Genomic DNA, 25,051 nt, shown 5'->3' with positions numbered 1-25,051 from the left:
GGGGGCCCGGCTCTGCTTCTGGCTCCTGCAGCAGAGAGGAAGAGGAGGAAGAGGAGAGCATGGCCCAGGGTTCCCCAGGAGGAAGAGGAAGAGGAAGAGGAAGGGGAAGGAGGGGAGGCTGCTATTCATGGAGCGGAACCAGGGACTGGCCGAGCCAGAGCCCCAGCCAGCCGGCACATACATGGGCATGGGAGCCTCTCCCCGGGAAAGAGCCCGCTGGGTCCTAGAGGAGGAAGAGCCAGCAGCACCCCCTGCACCCCCCCCCCTTCCCTTCCCTTGCCTTGGCCTCCTCTTCGGCCACAGACTGCAGGCGCCTGGAGAATGGAAACGCAACAACATCCAAACCCTCCTAGCAATGGGAAGTCGAAGGCACCCATAGTTTCTTGTGGGTTTTGGGGGCTATGCAGCCAGGGCCTAGAAGAGTGTCTTCTCTGAAGATACCATCCACAGATGCTGGAGAAATGCCAGGAAGAAACTCTTCTCAAACATGGCCGAAAAACCCACAAAAAACTATAATCATAGCAATGTTGTTGATTGTTGTATTATGTATTTAATGTTCATTGTAACCCGCCTCGATCTATAGGGAGAGGCAGGATATAAAATGTATTTATTGCCATTTACTATTATTATTATCATCATCATCATCATCATAGAAGCTTCTCACACAAGGCACTAACCGCACTGGATTGTGGCCCAAACGCTTCAGAAGCACAGAGGTGGGACTGGCTGGCCCTGCTTCCAAAGCATCATTGAGGTGCATCTCCTTCTTCTCCCATCAATGGGATCATTCCTGGAGCAGCCATTTCTGTAATAATGTGATCTTCCATTACACAAATATGGCTGCTCCACGCATGCTTTGACAACAGAAGGACAGCGAAATGCCTCAGTGAGAAGCACGGCCAGGGATCTCTATGCTTCTGAAGCGTTTGGACAACAATTCCAGCACAGTAAGTGCCTCATGTGATAAGCTCCATAGAATCATAGAGTTGGAAGAGACCACAAGGAACATCCAGTCCAACCCCCCTGCCATGCAGGAAATCACAATCAAAGCACCCCCCATAAAAGACCATCCTGCCTCTGTTTAAAGACCTCCAAGGAAGGAGATTCCACTACACTCCAAGGGAGTTTGTTCCACTGTCGAACAGCCCTTACTGTCAGGAGGTTCCTCCTAATGTTCAGGTGGAATCTCTTTTCCTGGAGCTTGCATCCAAAACTCCTCTAACAACTCCTAAACTATGGCATGATCTGCCAGAAGAGATTATTATTATTATTATTATAGGCCCGTTCCAGATGGGCATAAAGTACACGCTCCGCCACTTCCTGACGCCCCTAACCGCATAGAAAATGGCGGCGCCCTATACACACAGGCGCCACCATGACTACGTCACGACTGTGCCACCTCCAAACGGGGCAGTGCAGAAGTGACGTAGTGGGGCCATGCGAGGACACCTGGGCGTTTTGGAGCTCCTTCCACGATTTGCATCGCTGGCACAGCCTCTACACAGCTGCGCCAGCTACACAAATGAGTAAGGGGCCAAGCAGCCCCTTTCTCTGCATCCCTGCCGCCACTGGGTGTCCTTGGGGCATGAAGCCCCAAGGACACCCTTTCCAGGCAGCAGGGAAGTGGCCTTTTGCCGCTTCCCCGCAGCCTGGAAAACAGCAGATCGGGGCCTCAGAGGCTGCCGCTGTGGCAGCTGAGGCCCCGATCTGGCAGGGAAAGGGCCAGTTACAGGCCACCCCAAACGGGCGGTCTGTAATGCGCCATAGTTTATAGTGCTGTAAATGTACACAGCACTGTAAGAGATCTGCCTTACCACTACTCTTGATGCCTTTAAGAAGGCTGTCAAGACAGATCTCTTCCGGCAGGCCTTCCCTGACTGACCATCCCATTATATTGATTTGGTTTGCCCTTGTCTGTCTCAAGATGCCTCATTTTAGTTATGTCTAATTTAATTAATTTTTATCTGTATTTTATAATGCTGTTGTTTAGTTTTATAATGGGGGTAAGGGTATTGTGTAATTTTTATTTCTGTATGTATTGTATATGTTGTTGATGTATTTTAGTATATTGTGTTTTTAATATGTTATACTGTTTAATACTGTCTTAAGGGGGGGAGGGATAAAGTGTTTTTAATTGTTGTATTTTATATTTTACTGTTGTCAACCGCCCGGATTGGTTTCCCATAGGGCGGTATACAAATAAATATTATTATTATTATTATTATTATTATTAGTATTAGTATTGTAACCCGCCATGATCCTTTTGGGAGAAGCAGGCTATAAATAAAATTATTATTATTATTCCAGGTCTTTGGTTACTCCTCTGTCATCCCAAGACCTGACCGTGACCAGGTGATTTGGTTCATTGACCAACACGGGTTAGTGAATGACAGATCCAGACCTTATGCTTTTCAGGCCAACCCTCCCCTTGTTTGATGTATTCAATAAAGTTGTGGCCTTTTTCTGCCAATTGGGTGTCCTGTCTTAATTCTTCTCATCCCCTTCCCCCATCCCTAGAAAACTATTATTATTATTATTATTATTATTATTACTACTACTACTACTTCGGGTCCTATTCTCTGGAGCATTAGAAAACAAGCTTGCTCCCTCCTCAATATGAAATCCCTTCAAACAAGGCTATCATATCACCTCTTAACCTTCTTTTCTCCAGACTAAACATCCCCAGCTCCCTAAGTCATTCCTCATAGGGCATGGTTTCCAGACTCTTCACCATTTTAGTCACTCTTCTTTGGACATGCTCAGTTTCTCAACATCCTTTTTTAATTGTGGTGCCCAGAACTGGACACAATATTCCAGGTGGGGCCTGACCAGAGCAGAATAGAGTGGCACTATTACTTCCCTTGATCTAGACATTATACTTCTATTGATGCAGCCTGAAATTGCATTGGCCTTTTTAGCTGCCGTATCACACTTTTGACTCATGTTCAGCTTGTGTTCTGCTAAGACTCCTGGATCCCTTTCACACATAGTCTTGTTCAACCAGGTGTCCCCCATCCTATATTTATGCATTTCATTTTTTTGCCCTATTGATATCTTTATTGGGCCAACCCAAATGCACAATTACATATCACGAGCTTTCAAAGTCACACCGGCTTCTTCCATCAGGCAAACAGGAGAAAGAAATTGAAGATGTTAATCATAGGCCTACATTTTCTGTATCCGGTCTTAATTCACATGGTAGGGAGGGCTACCTGCAGGCTCGCACCTCCCCTTTTTTGGCCATGGGGGTCACTGGGAGAATTTCAAAGTCAAGAAAATGTAATGTCCATTTGCAATTCAAAGATGATGTTTCTTTGGAATCCAGCATGTCTCCTTCCTTTGTGAAGCCACAGGCTCCTATGTAGGTAGAGAACACTGAATTTCTCAAGAAGCCTTCACGTTTCAAGGAGAAAGGCAGGTTAGAAATTAAATAAATAAAATATATATATATATTTTAAAAATTGTATTGTTCTTTTAATATTGTGAGCGGCTCTTGAGTCCCAGTTCTGGGGAAAGAGTGGGATACAAATAAATATAATTCATAATAATAATAATAATAATAATAATAGAGTTCAGATAATAATAGAATTTTCATAATAGAGTTCAAATAGCCATGTTAGGCAGGTTATAAACCGCCGCTGCTGTTTGCTCCGTGAGGGAGCCGCTGCAGCCAAACCGCGCGGCTCCATTACGGAGCAAAAAAGAAGCTCTAAAATGGAACTTCTTTTCGCGGCGCAGCTATGACGCCGCGAGGCGCTGCTGGCGCACTCGCGACGTCATAGGCGCTGCGACATGTCTGGACGCTATGCGTCCAAGACGTAAACATGGCGGCAGCCATCTGGAACGGCCGTCGCCAAAAAATACGTAGTGACTACGTATTAGGGTTAGGGGGGTGCGGAAGCACCGCACCTTCCTAACCCTAATACGTAGTCACTACGTATTTTTGGCGGTCTGTAACCCGCCTCAGTCTGTAGAATCAGTATATAGAGAGATCATGTTTCATCTTTCACTGAAAGAAGGAAGTTGGTGGCATGAGCTTTCCTAGACTTAAGTCTACTTCCTCAGATGCATTTGGATATAATAATAATAGTGTAAAGAGATCTTGTTGCACCTTTGAGACTAACTGAAAAAAAGAAGTTGGCAGCATGAGCTTTTGGAGACTTCAGTCTACTTAAACGCATCTGAGGAAGTGGACTGAAGTCTATGAAAGGTCATGCTGCCAACTTCTTTCAGTTAGTCTCAAAGGTGCTACAAGATCTCTCTAAATAATAATAATAGTTACTAGTGTCATCCGGTGCAGTCACTCAGGGTGTCACGCCCAGTTGACCTCCTCCTCTCTCCCTATCATAGCATGCATAAATGATCCCAATATTGATGCCAGTTGGGGAGGGAATTCCATACCGGGGGTGCCACTACAGTGGCTTACATTAATTCTATTTAATATTTAAAAAAATGTGCATACCATTCAAACTTTCAACTTTAGAAATTTCTGGAGCTGGCTAAAAAAATCTGTCTCCATATAACTGGACTGTTACACAATAAAAAGGGGGGGGGTAGGCTTCTAACTTGTTTATTTATACATTTCAACAGATGGTCAGAGAAAAGAGGAGGGAGGATAGAGAGGCGGGTGAAAAAACCTTTTGAAAAACCCATTATAAAACAAGATGTTCATAAAATCTTTTTAAAGAATAAAATACAAGCATCAAGAAACACTTGAAGACTGTTTTTTTTTTTTCCTGTTTCTTGTGGATCCTAATGCGTGCTTTCCAGTACCAGTTTGGACCTTAAATGTTATAACCAGCATGACCATTGCATACTACACAGATCTACAATGATGTTGCTGTCGTGAATTCCAGTGTGAAATCCCACCCCATCCCAGTTACCATTAAGCAGCTGCTGGGATTGACAAGAGTCCATTCCTTTGTTGATCCCAGCAGCTGCTTACCAATAAGTGGTCCCTATGTTGCCCCTAAATTAGGGTCTGTGTGGGGATCCAGAATACGTAGCAGTTGCAAATGTTTAACTGTCAGTTGCTCAGTAGGATTTCATCAATTCTCTTATTTATGATCACACTGTTCATAAACAACAGTCTTGTAGAACGAAATTTCATGGACAACAGCATAACATTCATGTCATAATTAAGATCTGTATAGTTACTGTATGTTTGCAAGGTTAATCCATTGTTTATTAGGAAAGTGCATTAGTAGCAGAGAGCAAGCATGGTGTAATGGTTTGAGCATTGGACTAGGACTCTGGAGACCAGGGTTTGAATCCCGGCTTCGCCATAAAAATGTACTAGGTGACCTTGGGCAAGACACACATTCTTGGCCTCAGAGGATGGCAATGGCAAACCCCCTCTGAAGAAACTTGCCAAGGAAACCTCATGATAGGTTGCCTTAAGGTTGCCACATGTTGGAAACAACTTCAAGGCACACAACAACAACAACAACATTGGTAGCAGAGACAGGGGACACAGGCAAGTAAAATAGATTGAACTGACAAAGTCAACCACTGCAAGTCCCACAAAACCTGGGCTTTCTTATGCAGTTATTCCTCAACATTTCATGCAAATGAAATAATTTCCAGGCCTACAAACAGTGGTTCCTTTATAACCAAGATTAGTGAGTGTTGGCCTACACATATTTTTCACCTAGAAGTCAACAGCCGTATACAGCATATAAATTTGTGAGGTATTATGGGTGTTCTAATGCAATGAAATAAAATAAACATCTCCAACATCTGGGGAACATAGTTGCCACCTGCTTCACATTGTAAACTTGTGTCAAAATGTATTCAACACAGAATCTTTCACTATTATTGCATATGGAATTTCTGTTTGTGTGTCAAGGCCCTGAAACTCAAATATGTACATGTTCCCAGGAGGCAAACGTGGAATATCAATCACGGGGGGGGGGGGGGGGGACCCTTAACATGTCCAAAAAAAAAACCCCTCCATGACTATAAGCAGAAGGCATTCTACATTTGCAGATTGTTGCCTGGAGGCATAAGAAGAAAGATTTGCTAAGTAAGTACTGCCAAAGTGTAGGAAACGCTAAGGGCATAACTCAAGATCATTTTGGGGGGGGGGGGGGGGTTTGCAAACTTTTGTCAGCATGAATCATTTGAAATTAAGACAATACTTTCCGGCATTCTTTCAAGTGTTAACAATGGACCTATTTGCTTTTTTTAAAAATTAAATTAAGTTTTAAAACATAAAACATATAAAACGGAAACACTCTATTACCCACATAACATACAAAATGCTAACTCTGCATAAAACTACAAAGTATAACCCTAATTTAAACTAAATGACCCATACACCCCTTACCCCAAATTCCCCCTGCTTTCACAAAATTATAACAGTTAACAAAAATTATAATTAACTTCCCACTTCTCAAACCAAAGAATACTAACTTATTTTTTTGTTTTACTAAAAAATTTAACAACATTGCTTCTACCCTCAAATTCCACAACCATAACATTCCCTTCTTTCTTCTTCAGGTAAGACAAAAACAATTCCAATTTTTTTTTAATGGATCAACATTTTTTCTTTAATCAACATCACAAGTTTAGCCATCTTGGCCAATACAAAAATTTTAATAATCCATTCCGCTTCTGTAGGAAGATAGTCAATTTCCCAATTCTAGGTGTACAACAATCTTGCTGCTATAATCATATAATCCATCACTTTATAGTTAATACTTTTAAATTACACACACTTATCTCTCTCTTTCTCTCTCTCCATCTATGTCTTTTGCTTTTTGTTTTGGCTCCATTTTGTGTTTGGTCAAGTTGACATTGTGCATATGGCAAATATGACAGGGTGGATCTTATATTTACAGCTTTAAATGTCATGTGATCCACCTTTGGAAAGTTTTCAGAAGTGTGGCTTTTCTTTGATTAATAACTCATTAGATCAGTGGTTCTCAACCTTCCTAATGCCATGATCCTTTAATATAGGTCCTCAGGTTGTGGTAAACCACAGCCGTAAAATTATTTTCATTGCTATATGCAAACATGTGTTTTCCGATGGTCTTAGGCGATCCCTGTGAAAGGTTCGTTCGACCCCCAAAGGGATCCCGACCCACAGGTTGGGAACCATTGCATTAGATGAATGTGTAAGAAATCTGCTGGATATGACCAAAATCCTACCTAGCCTAGCATTTTGTTCATCCACTGGCTAGAAAGTTCCCTCTCTGAAGCCCACGGATATGACATGAGTGTTATAACCTTCTCCAGCTTAGTCTTTTTGTTTAGTTATTGTTGATTTATTCATTCACATAGCAGACAGAACTGTTTGTGCTTACCCTAAAGGCTGCATGGATGAGAGAATAGAGGTGTGTGTGGGGGGGAGAGACCAAAGGGTGCTCAACAATGGCTCCTTTTCATCCTGGAGAGAAGTGACCAGTGGGGGTCCCGCAGGGTTCTGTCCTGGGCCCAGTGCTATTCAACATCTTTATCAATGACTTGGATGGCAAAATTGGGGACATACTTATCAAATTTGCAGATTACACCAAATTCGCAGGAGTAGCTAATACCCCAGAGGACAGGATCAAAATTCAAAATGACCTGAATAGACTAGAAAGCTGGGCCAAAGCTAACAAAATGAAATTCAAAATGGAGAAATGTAAGATACTGCACTTAGAGTGGAAAAATGAAATGCATAGATATACACCTGGCTGAATGAGACTACATGTGAAAGTTGAACATGAGTCAACAGTGCTATGCGGCAGCTAAGAAGGCCAATGCAATTTTAGGCTGCATCAATAGAAGTATAGTGTCTAGATCAAGGGAAGTAACAGTGCCATTCTATTCTGCTCTGGTCCAGTTTTGGGCACCACAATTCAAAAAGGATGCTGAGAAACTGGAGCGTGTCCAAAGGAGGGCGACTAAAATGGCGAAGAGTCTGGAAACCATGTCCTATGAGGAGAGACTTAGGGAGCTGGGGATGAAGATTAAGAGGTGATATGATAGCCCTGTTTAAGGGATGTCATATTGAGGCAGGAGCAAGCTTGTTTTCTGCTGCTACAGAGACTATAACGCGAAACAGTGGATGCAAACTACAGGAAAAGAGATTCCAGATCAACATTAGGAGGAACCTCCTGACAGTAAGGGCTGTTCGACAGTGGAACACACTCCCTCAGAGGGTAGTGGAGTCTCCTTCCTTGGAGGTCTTTAAACAGAGGCTGGATGGCCATCTGTCGGGGATGCTTTGATTGAGAGTTCCTGCATGGCAGGGGCTTGGACTGGATGGCCCTGGATGGTCTCTTCCAACTCTATGATTCTATGATTCTAAGTACAGATTAAACTTTTGCTTTTCATCAGGGGATGGCTCCTTTTTAAATAAGAGTTAAAGTACAGTACTTACATCAACCCATGGATAAATCAACTGGTTTTTTTAGGGGGGTGTGTGTGTGTCAATTTTTCCCTAAAATTCTAGACTTATACATGAGTATATAGAGTAAAGCCCATGTATTTAATAGCTCTACTCTAGTCAGAACTTACAGGATATAGTCCCACTCATCTTCCTCCACAACTGACATACAGAGGCATACTGTTGCTGGTAATGGATGTCCATCATGGATAGTAGTCAGCCAAGGGCAGCTAATGGCTTCTATGTCAATGGGGTGTATTTGTGTGAATCCACTCTGAGTTTTAGTTTGAAGAAGCTGTCTAAAGTTCTGAACTCTATCTCCACAAAATGGGTTCAGCACCTTTTCTAGCCAAAGGAGTTTAGACTAAAACCCAGAGGAGCTTCACTACTTCAGTGCAGTGGGATCCCTAGTGTTGGCATCACCCAGTGCAATAACTTATGGTGTTACCTGTCATTAGCCTCCTCCTATACCATACCATACTGAATCTGTAGTAATGTTTTTTGTACTAATGTTATTCATAAATTGTAATTCCCGTATAATTGAATGTAATAGTAATAGCTATGACATAAACAACCAGCAAAATTAAAATTATACCTTTAAGTTACAATATCATACTCACAGCCTAAATGTATCTACATGTGCACAGTTTCATGTGGTTAAAGTGAAAATTTAGTAAGATGTGATTTTTGAAAGAAAATTTTAAAAGAATAATTTTTAATCTTTCTTAAAACATTCAAAAATAAAAAAATTAATTTTAAAATTTAAAATTTAATTTTTCAAAGCCTAATGCCTCTCCTTTCTCTTCCCACTGAGCCTCGCTCCATTTCACACTGTCTTTTCAGCATTTTAAAGAGAATCAGGTTAATGCTATAGCCTGTTTCTGTTAAAAGGAAGATGTATGGGGAACAGTGATGTAACACCCTTTCGAGTGTCACCTAGTGTGGCCCATACCTCCCTAGTGATGCCCCTGTTTCATTCACAATATCGCAGCAGGGTTGGTAGTCCCATCCTCTATGAATTAGTCTAACCCTCTATTAAAGCTCTCCGAAGTGCCAGGCTATGTCGCTTCTCAAAGTAGCCAATTCCAGCAGTGTATGAAGAACAACTTACTTCTGAGCAAAGTTGCCAAAGACTGGGATATACAGAGGCATAAACAGTAGGTGACTGTTGCCTAAGCTGCCTCTGACAGTGACTAGAAAGGATGAGGCATGCAGTCCATGTTAAACTTTCGTATGGAGATGGAAGGTCTTGTCATCTGAGTCAGTAAATCTTTTTCTAGCTGTATTACTAAAACAGCATGATAATCAGGCACACCATCCATCCTAGAACATACGTGATCATTTAACCTTCTATTATTTTTGTAGTATTTCCATTAATGCTATTAAATTAACTTAAATATCACTAATTATATTAGCCATGTCAAATTTCTTGAGCCATCAGTTTGATTAGCTGCCCATGGTTATAATGAACAAAAACAGGAATTGTTAAAAATTGGGAAAATGTAGGAGATGAGCAGGGCTGAGCCCCATAGCCCTTTTTTCTGAAAGCCCCTGCACAAAAAGGTCCCAGTCTAATAAATATGTCTATTTATTTCTCATTAAAATTTATATCTAATGTGTAGATTCACTTTTCAGCCCACCAGTGTCTCTAATATAAAAACAGGATTGTAAAAATAAAATCGATATACAAAACACAATAAAGCACACTAAAATTACAAAGAATAGTAGGCATTGGATACAAAATTGCAACATGCTCACTCTTGCTTTTAACATGCACATTCTTTTAGAGGATTACCTTAATGCCCCTTAATGCAACATCCTACTTCGGATGTAATGGCTGTGAAGATTCTGACAGCATTTGGCTGATAAACTGAGCTGTCAAACCCCTCTTCAGCAGGGCTGGCCCTGCCTTTAGTCAGAGCGAGGTGGTCACCTCAGACAGCAAATGTTAGGTGTTATGACAGGGCAGCAAATGGTCAATTATGTGATTTGTTATCAATATTTATAGAGAGCCAGCATGGTATAGTGATTTGAGTGTTGGACTACAGCTCTGGAGAACAGGGTTCAATTCCCAGCTGGGCCATGAAACCCGCTGGGCGAACTTGGACAAGCTATGTGCTCTCAGCCTCAGAGGAAGGCATTGGCAAACCTCTTCTGAACAAATCTTGACAAAAAAATCCTATGCCTTGGAGATGCCATAAGTTGGAAATAACTTGAAGGAACACAACAACAACAACCAAGATTTATACTGTCACAGAGAGAGAGAGAGAGAGAGAGAGAGAGATATCTTGTTGGATTTTCTGCACAAGGTACCAAAATAATTTAGCCAGCTTTCTTTTTTGCTTTTTGTATACACACACACACACACACACACACACACACACACCCCTATTTTATTTTTGCAACATCTGCTTTGTTGTCTTATATCTTCGAAACCATTGACCATGGTATCCTGCTGGAATGCCTGAGAGAATTGGGAATTGGAGTGGTTCTGTTCCTACCTCCTGGGCAGATTTCAGATGGTGGCGCTGGGAGACAGTTGTTCTTCTAAAAGAGAGCTAAAATATGGCATCCCCTAGGGCACCATCCTGTCTCCCATGCTGTTCAACATTTACATGAAGCCGTTGGGGGAGATCATCCAGAGACATGGGGCGGGGTGTTATCAGTACGCTGATATACTTCTATATACTTCTCTATGTCTCGAACTGATGCAGTGACTAAGGATGGCATCTCTCCTCTGAATGCCGGTCTTGGGGCAATAATGGATTGGATGAAGGAAAACCGACTCAAGATGAATCCAGGTAAGACGGAGGTACTTGTTATAGGAAACCTGAACCCGGGAATGGAGTTCTGGATGGGATCATACTTCCCCTGAAGAACTCTGTCCGCAGCTTGGGGGTGCTCCTCAACTCATCGCTTCACCTGACAGCTCAGGTGGATGCGACAGTCAGGAGCACCTTTTATCAGCTTCGGCTGATACGCCAGCTGCACCCCTACCTTGAAACAGTAGTACATGTACTCGAATGACCTGCCGGATGATCTTTCATCTTGGGAGGCCTTTAAGAAGGCAATAAAAATGGATCTCTTCTGGCAGGCCTTCCCAAACTGATTTCCTCAGAATTTTCACTCTCCATTTGTTTAGCTGTACCCACCAGACTTTGATCTTGATTTATTTTATTAACCATTTTATTGGGAATTGTTTTTAATGGTATTTTAGGGTGGGAGGGAGATAGGGGAACTAGGATTTAATATGTCCTGTTATGCTTTTATCTACTGATAGTCATGTTTGATTGTATTGTTTTTGTTTGTTGTTACCCACCTTGATCCAATACAGGGAGAGGCGGGATACAAATAATAATAATAATAATAATAATAATAATAATAAACCTCTCGATTGGACTTCTGTAATGCGCTCTACATGGGGCTACCCTCATGCCAAGTTCAGAAACTTCCCCTGGTACAAAACATGGCAGCCAGACTGATTATGGGTACTTCTCGTAATGATCATATAACACCAGTTTTGAAGTCCCTCCACTGGCTGCCAATTAGTTTCTGGGCAAGATACAAGGTGTTGGTGATTACCTTTAAAGCCTTACATGGCTTGGGTCCAGAATACTTAAGGGAATGCCTTCTTCCATACTGTTTGTCCCACACACTAAGGTTCACGGGGAAGAATTTATCTCAGTCTAAATTATCTAGACTAACTTCAGTCACCCAGAGGGCCTTTTCTACTGCTGCTCCGAAGCTATGGAATGACCTGCCGGAGGAGATCCACCACATTTCTACTCTCACAGCCTTCCGGATCTCTTCCGGCAAGCCTTCCCAACCTAGCTCCACTCCCCATATACTGTGATCTTCGTCTCTCTGTCCACCAATTCCCTTAATTTTAACACTATTGTATTTTATTGTTTTTAAGTGATGATTATTTAATTGTAATTTTTGTATTGGAATGGGGGGGGGGGGTTGGGAAGGGACTAATTTTTAACTTTATTGTATTTTCTATGTATTTTTATTGTTGTAACCCACTCCGATTCCTTGTGATTTGGCAGGCTATAAATAAATCTATTATTATTATTATTATTATTATTATTATTATTATTATTATTATTTTATCATGTGTCCTTGTAACAAATTTTATGTAAGTATAATGCACCAATGGCACTACTTTTCTATGGTAGTGGTGTTGTAGAAAACTGCTAAAACACTGCAAGTTCTCCCAATAAACTCACAACAAGCCTCGGTCTGACAGAGTCAGAAAAGGAGGGGACCAAAGATGAATTTGCCAAACACAGATTGTTTATTTAAGACAGCTGTCACCCTGGGAGGAATTCCCATTCCAACAAAAGTTCCCAGGGCCTCGAACAAGGAAATATGGCTTCTTTATATAGGGTCTAGTTGGCATCTCCCATTGGACATGGCAAAAGTTAACATATAGGATTTTCGTACAATCAGAGTGCAGATACATGAATACATTAAAAGTACATTCTTTGTCACAGTTCACTTAGCCACTTAACCTTATCTCTGGACTCATCTGTGAAGGCAGAGATGGGTCTCCTGAAGGATTTATGGCCCTCTGCTACAATATCACAAACTCCAGATGGCCACTTTGATCTCTCAGGCCATAAACCTCACTCTCTGCTTGCATTCTTGGGCCTCTCAAATTCCTTTTAATGTATGTTACATACCTTTATTTCTATAAGCTACATTTATATGCTTACTAAATATGAAACTCTAAAAATCTCCTACCTCAGTGGGAGTGCTTGCTCCTGTGAGGCAAGAGACTATGCTGATGGCAGCAGTGCTACTGGTAGGGTTTCCTATGTCACATAGGTTTTTGCTGTGGAGTCAGACTAAATGTGCCAAACAGCTTCAGGGCAGCAGCAGTAGTGAGGGGTGACACTAGTGAAGGATCACTCAGAGACAACAGGAGTGGTGCCATGCATAGCACTTGTTAGTGCTGTGCAGAAGGAGCCACTGCTGAAGAGGGTTCAGGAGGCTCAGGTACTTTGGCCATATCATGAGAAGAAATGACTGCCTAGGAAAGACAGTAATACTTGCCAATGTAGAAGGTAGTAGGAAAAGAGGAAGTCCATATTCCAGCTGGATTGACTCAATCAAGGAAGCCATGGCCTTGAGTCTGCAAGACCTGAGCAGGGCTGATGATAATAGGATGACTTGGAGGTCTCTCATTCATTTGTTGTTGTTGTTGTTGTTGCTGCTGCTGTTAACTGCTCTCGAGTCATCCCCAACTCATGGTGATGCTGTGGATGAAACACCTCTAAGACCCCCTGGCCTCTACTGCTATGCTTTGCTACTGTAATTTCAGGCCCCTGATCTCCCTGATTATGTCTAACCATCTGGCATGTGTTCTTCCTCTTTTTCTACTCCCCTCCACCTTTTCTAGCATTATTGTATTTTTAATTATTCTTGCCTCTTCATGATGTGGCCAAAGTATGACATCCTCAGTTTGATCTCATTCATAAGGTCACCATAAATTAAAATTGACTTGATGGCAGTTAACATCATCAACAACAATTGGTGAGATACACTTATCTGTTCTCCTCCTTTCTCTCTTTCTATTAATATTCAGTAAGAGATTCTGGAAGCATATGTTGTCTATGTAAACTGCTGTAGGTAGGCAAATACAGCTATAGTTAGACTTAGATTACCTACAGTAGAATCCTACTCTTTCCTAACTCAAACTCAGTAACAATAGCAAGTACTTAAGCACTCCCTAAGCAGTTTACAATGTGTAAGCTAATGAACCAAGTAGTAAAGGGGAAGTAAAATGTTACAGTCATTTTGTCCCTCTACCATACATACACTTTCTGCGTGCCATGCTGTTGAAAAGCTGTCTTCATATTATTATTATTATTATTATTATTATTATTATTTTAAAAAACCCTCTAGTATAAAGTATAGAATGGTAGAATGTGTGGGAGAGGTTTTACTTAGTATCATACATGGTTCTTAGAAAGGATTTAAGAGGATGCTAATGAGTAGGTCATGGTTAACACATTCCTTATACATAGCTCTTTGTCTCTGTGAAGGACAAGGGAGGGGAGGAAAGCTCCTCATTATTCTATGGGACCATACTGACAAGTGTTGGTTGTTTTATTGTGTTGTCTCCCCAAGGGCACAGCTGCTAAGCCACCGTTTGCTTTATTTAACCTTGAGTCATTTTCACACTATCTTTGACTTGAGCAACATTTGTGGGATGATGTGATGCATTAAGTGCAAACCACAAAAGCTGGGATCTCTTTGTGTAAAGAATTGGTGGTTAGGGAGATTGATCCTCCTGTTGACATGATAAAAATCTCCCACCTTCCTACAAAAGAATCACATATAACGGAAAGTTGGTGTCACTGTCATCCACCTGTTCTTAGCATCATAACATAAGTAGATATGAAATGGAGAACACAATAATTTTTGGTTGCCATTAGGAGCTGCATCAGCATGAAAAGTCCTGACCATAGACAAGGCTGGCATTAAGATGATGCTAAAACTCAAAATTTAAGGGGGATACAGATGGACGTTTTTGCCCCTTGCCGGTGCTGTGGCAACCGGACAGTGCAGCACAGACGCACTCCCTAAAAAGAAGCCACCTAGAGCTGCTTCTTTTTAGGAGTATCATAATGGTGCTTGTGCGCCATGATGCCACTGCTTCTGGCGAGCACTGTTTGGGCACACGGAGGTGTGCGTGTGTGTGTGTGTGATGCTTATTGCAAAGTTGCTTGCTGTTAGGAAAGGCTGGACAGAGTTTCACTGAGTGCTCTGCACTCCAGTACCTTAGAAATCCCTCTGTGGGGATGAGACCTGCCTGATTGATAAAGTAGGTTTTTTGCAGCGGGTTATTGCAGTGAAACAATGACTATAAAAGTGACTATGTAAAATTACAATGTTGTAAATTGGGATCATAATTACAGATTAGAATGCCAGTGTAATTATTTTGCCCATTTATGCTGGAAGATTTCCACCTTAATTGTTATTCTCACTGGTTTTAATGAATTAGTTCCCATCTCTGATTGTGCCAGTAAGGCTGATCCTGAAACCATGGCTAGAATCTTGTTGGTATCAAACACATTCACAAGTTCCCCCATGGAAAAAGTTGGCTATTTTTGTCCCATGTAGGAAGTCTGCGTTGAGTTTAAAGTCGCAAAGGTGGATTTGTGAATGCAGTACTGTAGCACAAGCAGATGTGCACTTTGGGTGGTGCGTTCAGCTGCAGGTTTTGTGAAAGCAAACTTACTGTAAACTAATTAAAACAATAAAAATAAACAGACTGAAAACACATTACATACTAAACTAAAACAAATTAAAAATGGGTTTAAAACATTTAAACCATTTTAAAACCATGTGCATTAGCATTTTAAGAGAAATCAGTGAGGCTATCCTTTTACTTGGTGCCCCCATGATAAGTTTATCTTAGGGTCATCATAAGTTGGAAATGACTTGTAGGCACACAACAGCAACAGCAAATGAAACCAGCATTATTAGCTTCAGTTGGCACCCCAAGGTCATTCCACATTTAGGATTCCCCAGTTGAAGAAGTACTCTCCTGCAATTTTGCACAATGTATTGACAACACTGGTGGGGCACAAAGAAGGACCCCTCTCCAGCAAACCTCACTCCTCAGGCAGGCCCATATATGGGGAGGTATCATTTTCCGAAACTGTTTAATTCATTAAATGTCCTCTCAAGCACCTTGAATTCATCTCAGAAGTGTATTGGCAGCTAGTTCAATTCTTTCAAGACTGGCATTGTAAGGTTCATGGTGTACTGGTCTGAGTGTTGGATTATGACTCTACTCTCAGCTTCATGGGGAGGCAATTGCAAATCTCCATTGAACCAATCTTGCCAAGAAAACCCCATGATAGGTTCACCTTAGGGTCACCATAAGTCAGAAATGACTTGAGGAGACACAACAACAAATATGGTATTTCATTTCAGTGATAACTCCAGACTTCTAGTTCTTATCATCAGTGTCATTTGGGGATGGCAGATCACATCATGAGTGACTCAAAGGGAGTTTGCTTGAATAAAGAGGTATCAGCTTTACCAGAGAAATAATATCCAAAATATACCCATTTTTCCAACACAGATTTTTAAAATGTATATATGAGGAAGATTCATTTTGAATAGAATGGCTAGAGCCTTTACAAATAAAACATCAAGGTGCAATGTTGTGCAGCTTAGGAAAGTGAAGAATCTCAAAAATTATAACAGCAATAAGCTGCATCAAGGCAAAGAGTTCAGGGACCCTGAGGGACTCACCAAAGGCCAGAAGGGCCTCACATTTCTGAAGAAGAGAAAAGCTGTTGGAAAGCATTTTTATGAGAAACAACAAAAAATGCATCTTCCTGTCAGGGAGGAAGGGAGTTTCAAGGTGCTTGAGAAATGGAAAATAAAAAAGAATGCAATTAAAAGGAGATATGAATAAAGATCAGGTGAGAGAGGATGTCACCTCCCGGCCTTTGGAACTGTATTTTTGCTGTCTCCTGAAATTATGCTTTTCCTGAAACAAAGGAACAATGTTATGGAAAAATGGGTGCCAGGTACTTTAGGAAAATGAGACACAGCGAAGCGGATAAAAGAGACAAAGACAATAGCAGTCATCTGCAATAAACCGAAGGCAGCTGAGGTTTGAGACAAAAGTCAAAAATTCTGAGCCAGCAAGATGACTGAAGCAGGGGAAGGAAGGAGGGGAAGGTGAATCACAATAACATTTGAAAGACATGGACTTGAATATTTATCAGTGTCACTATGAGCTCAGCTTGGAGGCCTTGGTTCAGTTACCAAGTTTCCCTGCCTTAAAGATGACAAACAGGAAAATGGAGCAAGAATTACTGCAGATTTGGTGTGCCTGTGAAAGGCCTTGCACAGGCTTAGGAGTGTGTGGGCATGTGATTCTGAGGCTCTTATAGTGAAATGCTATTTTAATAGTAAAGCAGAGTTTGGAGAGTTTTTAAAAAGTAATTCATTCATTCCTATTAGTTATTATGGTGTAGACAAAGTAATTTGTGGTTCTCATTTGCCACAATGGACCCTTTTATAGGCCCAGGACAGATGGGCCAAAAGTGGCATGCCGTCGCTGATATTAGGGTTCCAAGCATGAGGCATCTACACGCTCTGGAACCCTAGCACATGACAGAGGCATCATAGTGGTCTCCCATCCAAATGGGGCTACCATAATGCTGCCGCCACCGTACGACCAGATGTTGCTAGCAGGAAGGGGCAGCATGGCAGCACCCCTTCCTTCTTCCGGCGTCGCAAAAAAGAAGCTGCTCTAGGTGGCTCTTTTTTGGGGGATGCTGCAGCACAGAAACAGGGCATACAGAGATGGCACGGAGCCTCCTATCTGTACTGCCCTATACTACACAATTATAGCACCCAATTCCATTTTAATTGCCAGGATTTTCCTACAGACTCCCAGGATTTTTATTTTAAGGGGATACTAATGCTTTCTGGCTGGGAATTCCAAAAAACTCTCCCTGCATTGCAAATCCCAGGATCCCATAGGATGTTGTAATGGCATTTGAAATGGCATTTGAAATTCTAACTTCTTAGTTCAATGAGGTGCAATGTTGAAAAAAGTATTCTTTACACTGCTTTTAGTTACTTCATTGCTTTCAGTTATACCACATGCCTTTAAAATATCATATGCCTTTAAAAATAGATAAGGAACTGTCTTTAAAATGTCCTCTAAAAGCAAATAGAACACATTATATATTGTATTTAAAATTACAGTTTCCATTCATTACATTGCTTTTGAAATGTACAGTATACCCTCCATCTTGATTTGACAGGGAAAGTCTCAATTACTCCTCTGTCATCCCAATTTTCAGCTGCTTTTACAATGTTCCAGTTTTTCTCTCCTCTTCCTATTTTCCACATTGGTCCTTAGCTTACTTCAGCTAATGCAAGCTGTTTCAAAGAACAAAAGTAGTTTGTACTCAGTAAACTCAGCAGGAGGGAGAAGAAAGGAAAGAGGGGGCAGAATCTTGCCCTTCCCCATAGATTCAGTTTCAAAAAAGCAAACTGCTGCAGCCTGTCCTAGCTTGTTTTTCTTCGTTCATAGGTTTTGCCATCTTGACCACAGTCTGATGTCGCTTGGGCACTCACGTCCTGATTTTCATCTATAAAATGTTGGAGGGTATGAAAATATAACTTTGTGACACTCACAATACCAGAAAAAACATATGTAACTACATTGTTTGCAACATGTTGCTTCCAAGTTCTGCCACAGCCAGGCCACAGAGATACAAATAAACTTTAGTTGTAGTATCAGGAGGAGGAGAATTAAAGTTGTTACACAAATGAAAGAGTGAAATTCTTTGGGCTGCTTTTGTGCAATGAATTTGTGTAAAGTAGCCTGCCTCCCATGCCTGGTCCTGCTGAACAATTATATTTCTTTTCCCTTTAGAAGTGACTGAAGGGTTTCTTAAGTGATTAATCCAGCACAGCATGTTGAAGGCCCTTAACGTAATGCTTTCCCCTTTCTCTCTCTCTTGGGAGGACTGTTCGTCTTGCAGGCTGCTTTCACAAGTGCTGCTTCTGCACTTGTAATTTAATGGGGTTTGTCAAACTACTGCATTGGCAATGAGAAGACCACTTCACCTGAATGTGGAGGGCAAAAGCTGAGGCTAAGTGCTGGGATTCAGGCTACACAAATCACAACACTCCTTAGGGCTTGTCTATGTTACCTATATACCTTTAGTCCCCCCCCCCCCCAAGCTGTCTGTGTGCTGTCAACACTATGCAGCACCAAATCCCAAATCAGGTCCTGCCTGGTTGCACAATGCCCAGATCTGATTCAGGGTTTCTAGCCCTTGTCTTGCATTAAAAAGACTTACCTTTTTAAACATGGGAAGAATGAACAGTTACCTTCCCACACAGTCCCTGTGAGCATCCCTGCTGAGTTGCTCCAGAGTATTCTGGGAAATGCAGATGAGCCCTGTAATCTCCAGTTCTTTGAATTGGGCAAGTTCTACCAGATTTTTGTTTGGACTCATTCTTTTGTAATCAGATCTCCCAACTTGGCTTTGGTTCTGATGAGTAGCAGTGAAAATTAACTCAGGGCAATGGGGTGGTGGAAGGATGGAAGAAGGAATTGGTGATAATGCATAGTTTCAAACATTTCACAGATGATGCATGAATCCAAGCAACACCAGAATCTACTTAAAATGGCAAAGTTTATTAATGAGGAAGAAAACACAAGCCTGCAGCAGTTTGCTTTTTGCCTAAACCTCCTGTGAAAAGGGATGGTTCTGCCTGCCTCTTTCCCCACTGAGTTAACTAAGTGCAAGTTACTTTTGCACTTTAAATGCTATTTGCAGTAATTGATGTAAGCAGAGAACAAAGAGGAAAAGTGGGAGGAGAGAGAAAAACTGGGCCATTTCAAAAGCAGCTGAAAAGGTGGGACAGTGGAGGCTTAATCAGAACTGCCGCTGCTAAATCAAAACAGGTGGAGGGTATGGTGTTGTGCATAGCTGTCATTTGAGGAGCAACCATAGCTTAATGACAGAGTATATGCCTTGCATTTAAAAAATTGCAGATTCTAACCCTGGCATCTCCAGTGAATAGATGAGGATGTCAGGATAGAACTAGGACAACACAGGTACAAATTCACATTCACTGGATAGTTGGGGGGCTCATGAGTCAAGTCACCTTGAGTTCAAGTTGTGTCATCCTGAATTCACTGGGAAACTACAGTATACAGAGAATAAATGGAATAAATCTAAACTAGATATATCTCCCACAGGTTGTATAAATGCAGTAGAATAATACATTTAAACATATACCTGAAAGCATGGTGCTATAAATCTTCCTCAGGTTTTTGCCCACAAGATATATTTAGAAATGTCATGATTTGTGTGAATTGTGCATTCCTGGATGGTGTGTAACTATTTGTCAGTTCCTTCAATGTACCACTTTACTCACTGAGATTGCAGAAACAGCCACTGTGCTTTCTTCTTTGCATGAGAGGATGATAAGCAGGCACACCAGCAAATAAACAATTGGTTGCACCACATCAATATTCACCAGAAGGGTAGCGTGATACAATTACCAGATAACAATGTGAGCACAATTTCACATTTCTTGACCTGCATTAAAGTTGATTTCAATAGTTATTTCTTTCTTTTCTTCAATTGTTTATTAAGCAATCTGAAATATAAGGAGCTGATGGCGTTATGGATGTAATTCATTAGGGATAAAAAAGGAGCCTTTTGCAGTAGAATTTCTTTTTCAAAAATGACAACACCAAACCCCTAGGAAACACTGAAACTGATTTTATTCTCAATTAACTTCATCTAAATGAAGTTATTTGAGTGTAAAGGTTCACAAACCTGAATCTGGTTCCCCTGTTTGCCATTTCTATTAAATGCTGTCAAAGAGAGCATCTTGCCAAAAATAACCAACCAGTAAATATTAATTTATACTGAAAATCCTGAAATCATTTTCACACCAAGTGATGAAAGGGAGCCAATGGACACTGGTGTACAGATAGATAATGGTATGATGTGATGCCAAGAACATACCTGGAAAGCACCATTTGAGCATGGCATGCAAGAAGAGTGATATATGCCACTTGAATGGCATACAGCCCAACAACAGAATAGAAAAACATGAAAAATCTCATCCTTCTCTTATCCTTCATCTAGGTTGGTGCTTAAAATATGAACCAGCTCTATGCAGTATAAATTTTCCAGCATGGCCCTTCTGCAAAGCAGTTGTTTCACAGACTGATAGCAGAAATCTGAAACCAGCTGCTTCAGTTTACTCCTGGCTATTACTGCTGTAGGTTAATAGAAAGCAAGGCAGGAGAAAGACCTAGGCCAACATAAGGCAGAAATAATGGAATCTTCTGCCAAAAGGGAGTGAGGGATAAGAACTTTAATGGGCAAGCAAACAAAGGATGAGGCCGAAGCCATAGGCGCTTCAGTGCGCTGGCAGCTGAGAAGCAATTCTGGAACAAGTGCAGGCCACAGACTCACAATTTGCAATGAATGCATAGCTCACATGCCAGAAAAACTTTGGCTCTCTCCAGATCAGCGTACATGTGTGTATCTATATCTCTGTACCAAATATTTGTTTGTGATAATCATATGATAAATAACCAGGGTCGCATATAAACTGTATAGCACTTTTTGTCTGTTTCTCCAGCTAATCCATCTCAACTTGGGTTTGTTCAAACACACCAAATAAGACCTTCCCAGACTCACTCCAACCATTCCAGTTAGGCAAATATTTATGCAGCATTTAATTTTGATTTTGTGAATAGACAAAGGGATGTAATTGGTATTGCTAAGGCTCATGGATGGAGGAGGAAAAAGGAGGCAGATATATGAGGATTTTAGGTTTTGAGCTAGGTTTGTCAGGCTATTTTGTGGTATTATCACTGCCATTTTTTTTTTAGTAAAGGTAAAAGGTAAAGATAGTCCGTTGACATGAATGTCTAGTTGTAACCGATTGTAGGCAGTGTTCATCTCTATTACTAAGCTGAAGAGTCAGCATTGTCTGAAGACAACTAGCATGACTGCACTGAATGCTGTTACCTTCCCACCAAAGGGGTACCTATTTATCTATTTGCGTTTGAATGGTTTCAAACTGCTAGGCTGGCAGAAGCCAAAACTAGTGACAGGAGCTCTCCCTATCTTACAGCACTAAGGCCTCAAACTGCAAACCTTCCAATCATCAGAATTGGTGTTTTAACCACTAAACCACCTCATCTCTTTATGCATTTATACCATGCATCAAAATAAATATAGGTGAAGCTAAGGTTTCCAGGTGTTAGGGCACCAGCAGAAGTTTAAGAGAACTGCTGTGATCCTCTGAGGGGGAGAGAAACCTTAGGCTAAGGAACACTGGAAGTGAGGATGTTGTTGTTGTTGTTGTTTTGTACAGATTTTAATTGTGATACCCATCTCTATCCACTTCCTGCTGACACCTGGGCTTTCGCACTCAGCATAAATAAGTTTACATGTGGGTTGCTTTTGTGCAACATCAGTAAGTCAGAAAGCAGGGTGCCAAGATAGAAGACTAGTGAAAGGGGGTGGTCATTACATGCCCTTGGATCTACTGTGCCATTTGGAGCATTGGAATATGGAAAGGCCAACATTGCAATTTGTGATCTTTCTTATTGCACAAGCTGGGCAACAGTGACACAATATCTAGGGGAATAGAAAGCTCCCTGAGGTCTATTAATGAGCTTTGCACAAGCTTTAGCCACAGCATAGGGACTAGAAGAATTGTGTATGTGCCATGTACGCTGTAGTCAAGATCTTGAGAATGCAAGCCCTCATCTAATAAGAATAGTGGCAACTGCTGCAGCTATTGGTCACACTTTGCCACCTGCTCAGCTATTGGAAAAATGTTGTCCATCTGCCCCTTTCCAGGGTGCTATATCATGGGTGGGATACAGACTGCACCTGCACTTGACCTTTTCCTCAACAGATTGGGGCCTCAGTTGCCACAGTGGCATCCCCAGAGGCCCCGATCCACTGGTTTTCCTGGCCTTGGGGAAGCAGCAAAAAGCTGCTTCCCCGCGGCCTGGAAAGGGGTGTCCTTGGGGCTTCATGCCCCAAGGACACCCTGACAGCGGCGGGGAAAGGGAGAAAGGGGCCACTCAGCCCCTTTCTCTTTGTATCACTGGCATGGCCATTTAAACACCACGCCAGCGATACGCGTGGTCAAAGGAGCTCTGAAATGGAGCTCCTTCTGGTGCCACTGAAAGGGCGCCACAAGCGCCCTCCAGCGGTGCCAGGACGTCACGTCTGTGCTGCGCCATTTGGCTGTGGCGCGGCCATGATGTTGTAATGGTGGTGCCCATGTAGAAAGGGTGCCACCATTACAATGTGCTAGGATTGCGGGGCTTTGTGACGGTCTGGATACCACCCCAGTTAGACAGGTTTTACCCAGATTCTGAACCTGTTTACCTCTTGAACTGTTTCCACAACCATATAAACTAAAAGCAGTCCCACCTTGCCTCTTGACACTTAACTGCTCCTCCTCTGTGTCTTCACAAGGTCTCTCAACTAACTTTTTTGGTGACACCACAAAGTCCCATCCTTAGTCTCAGGTTTGGTCCCTAAAATGTCAGGGAATAGGCTGCTGGTGACCTGGTAACACTAAGTAGCCTTTATCATGTAAGACAGAAATGGGCAACTGGTGTCTTGTGAGCCAAAGCAGACCTTGCCATTAATTTTATCTTGCCCCCAAGTTTTAATCAAGTTATCTTAATGAGAACATGGTAGCTCATCAACAATTTTTTAAAAATGATTTAAGATATTTGCTTGCTTTCAGGATTACAAGATCTCTTTTCAGACACTACTTCCCAAGCAATGTACAAAACAGTTCCATCAACTATCTTTAAACTGCACGTTTAAATTGACGCTGAAGACAGAAACAAACAGAGGCGAAACATTCAACTATGACAGCAAAAATTTTTACCTTCCTAAAAAGGTACCAAATACAAATTCATAAAAGAACATTTCAAAGCTTTAGGGCTGCCACCAAAACAAATAAAAACAAAACAAAAAAGTTCTGCTTTTTGTGGACCTTAATTTGGTTGTCACGCAAGATAAGAGCTGAATTAGGGCTTCACAGACACATCTCAAACTTTGGGGAAGCTCATTTGGGACTTCCCATGAGAATCATTGATACCCCAATCCTAAATAGGCTTAATGAGAAGAGAAGAATATTTCTCATTTTAATAATTTTATGTTTTAACTGCTTGTAATCACAAAATAAAAATAATTCTGTTTTAAATACTAACAGCAAAGCCATTATCTGAGTTTGCTGTTATTTTGCAAAAGAATATTTGCTATTGTTCTACATCAGCTACTTAGTTAAATCAGTGTACCTAAGTATCATCTGTGTGCCTGACCTTCCCCCAGTCCACCTGAAGAGCCAGCAGCTGAATCAGGCAAAGGAGGTGCATTCAGCTTCAGAATACAAAGAAGAGGCTGTTCATGTCCTTTCCTTCCAGAGAGTGAGGATGCAGCAGAGACTTGTGATGGGGTTCTTCTTTGATTGTTGTAGTCACTTATGGGTGAAAGGGGCTGGAAACATCATGTACCCTGTGTCCAGATTAGAAGTTGAATGGGCCTCCTTCAACCTGATTTGGTGGCTGGCCCCTAAGGTAGGCTGGAGTGGCATGTACGGTACATAATTTTACAGTACGACTACATAGTCTTACTGAATACAGAACAGTTACAAATCTGTAACTCTAGGTTATGAATCTGTAACTGCAATACTCAATGCCCATCACTGATAGTTACTTTTGAATTCCCCAGGTTGTGGATTTCCATAGAAACCGTTCCAAGTGAGAATTTGTCAGTGAAAATGTGCTTTCTTTCAGAAGTGCCATTCCAAACAGTTCTACCACTAGGCCTTGCAAGGTGACTTGTTAGGCAAATTCTTCATAGTGGGCAGAACTGAACAAGATACAGTTACAAGGATAGAAGCTGAGGTTTTCCAGGAAACAGAGGGGAGAAAACAAAGTAGATTGTCAGTGAGTGTAAACCACGAATGGATCTTGGGAGAAAGGTGGGATAAAAGTTCAATAAAAAAACAAAATAAATAATTCTGGAATGAAAAATCTAATTTATTTTAAAAAGTGGCTCTCTGGAAACTCTCCCACATCATGCTTGACCTTTAACCAGGTTGCAGCTATGC

General features: G+C 41.5%; 1 protein-coding gene across 2 annotated transcripts in view; it reads right to left on the bottom strand.

The window, feature by feature from the left end:
* LOC149310608 (N-lysine methyltransferase SMYD2) overlaps positions 1-191 on the bottom strand; it is a 65,662-nt gene extending 65,471 nt beyond the window's left edge. For both annotated transcript variants that reach the window (XR_016281689.1, XM_089529296.1), the window contains exon 1: positions 1-191. This exon is cut by the window's left edge and continues 166 nt beyond it. Coding sequence is in view for 1 of the 2 variants with exons in the window: in XM_089529296.1 (XP_089385422.1) it covers positions 1-61 (61 nt within the window). In the remaining variant the exon portion in view is untranslated.
* Positions 192-25,051: the final 24,860 nt, after the last annotated feature.

This window comes from Sceloporus occidentalis, unplaced genomic scaffold (assembly GCF_023333645.1).
Source record: "Sceloporus occidentalis isolate IW3139 unplaced genomic scaffold, rSceOcc1.0.p SCAF_6, whole genome shotgun sequence".
Taxonomy (NCBI): Eukaryota; Metazoa; Chordata; class Lepidosauria; order Squamata; family Phrynosomatidae; genus Sceloporus; species Sceloporus occidentalis.
This window is presented reverse-complemented; position numbering and strand designations above follow the sequence as displayed.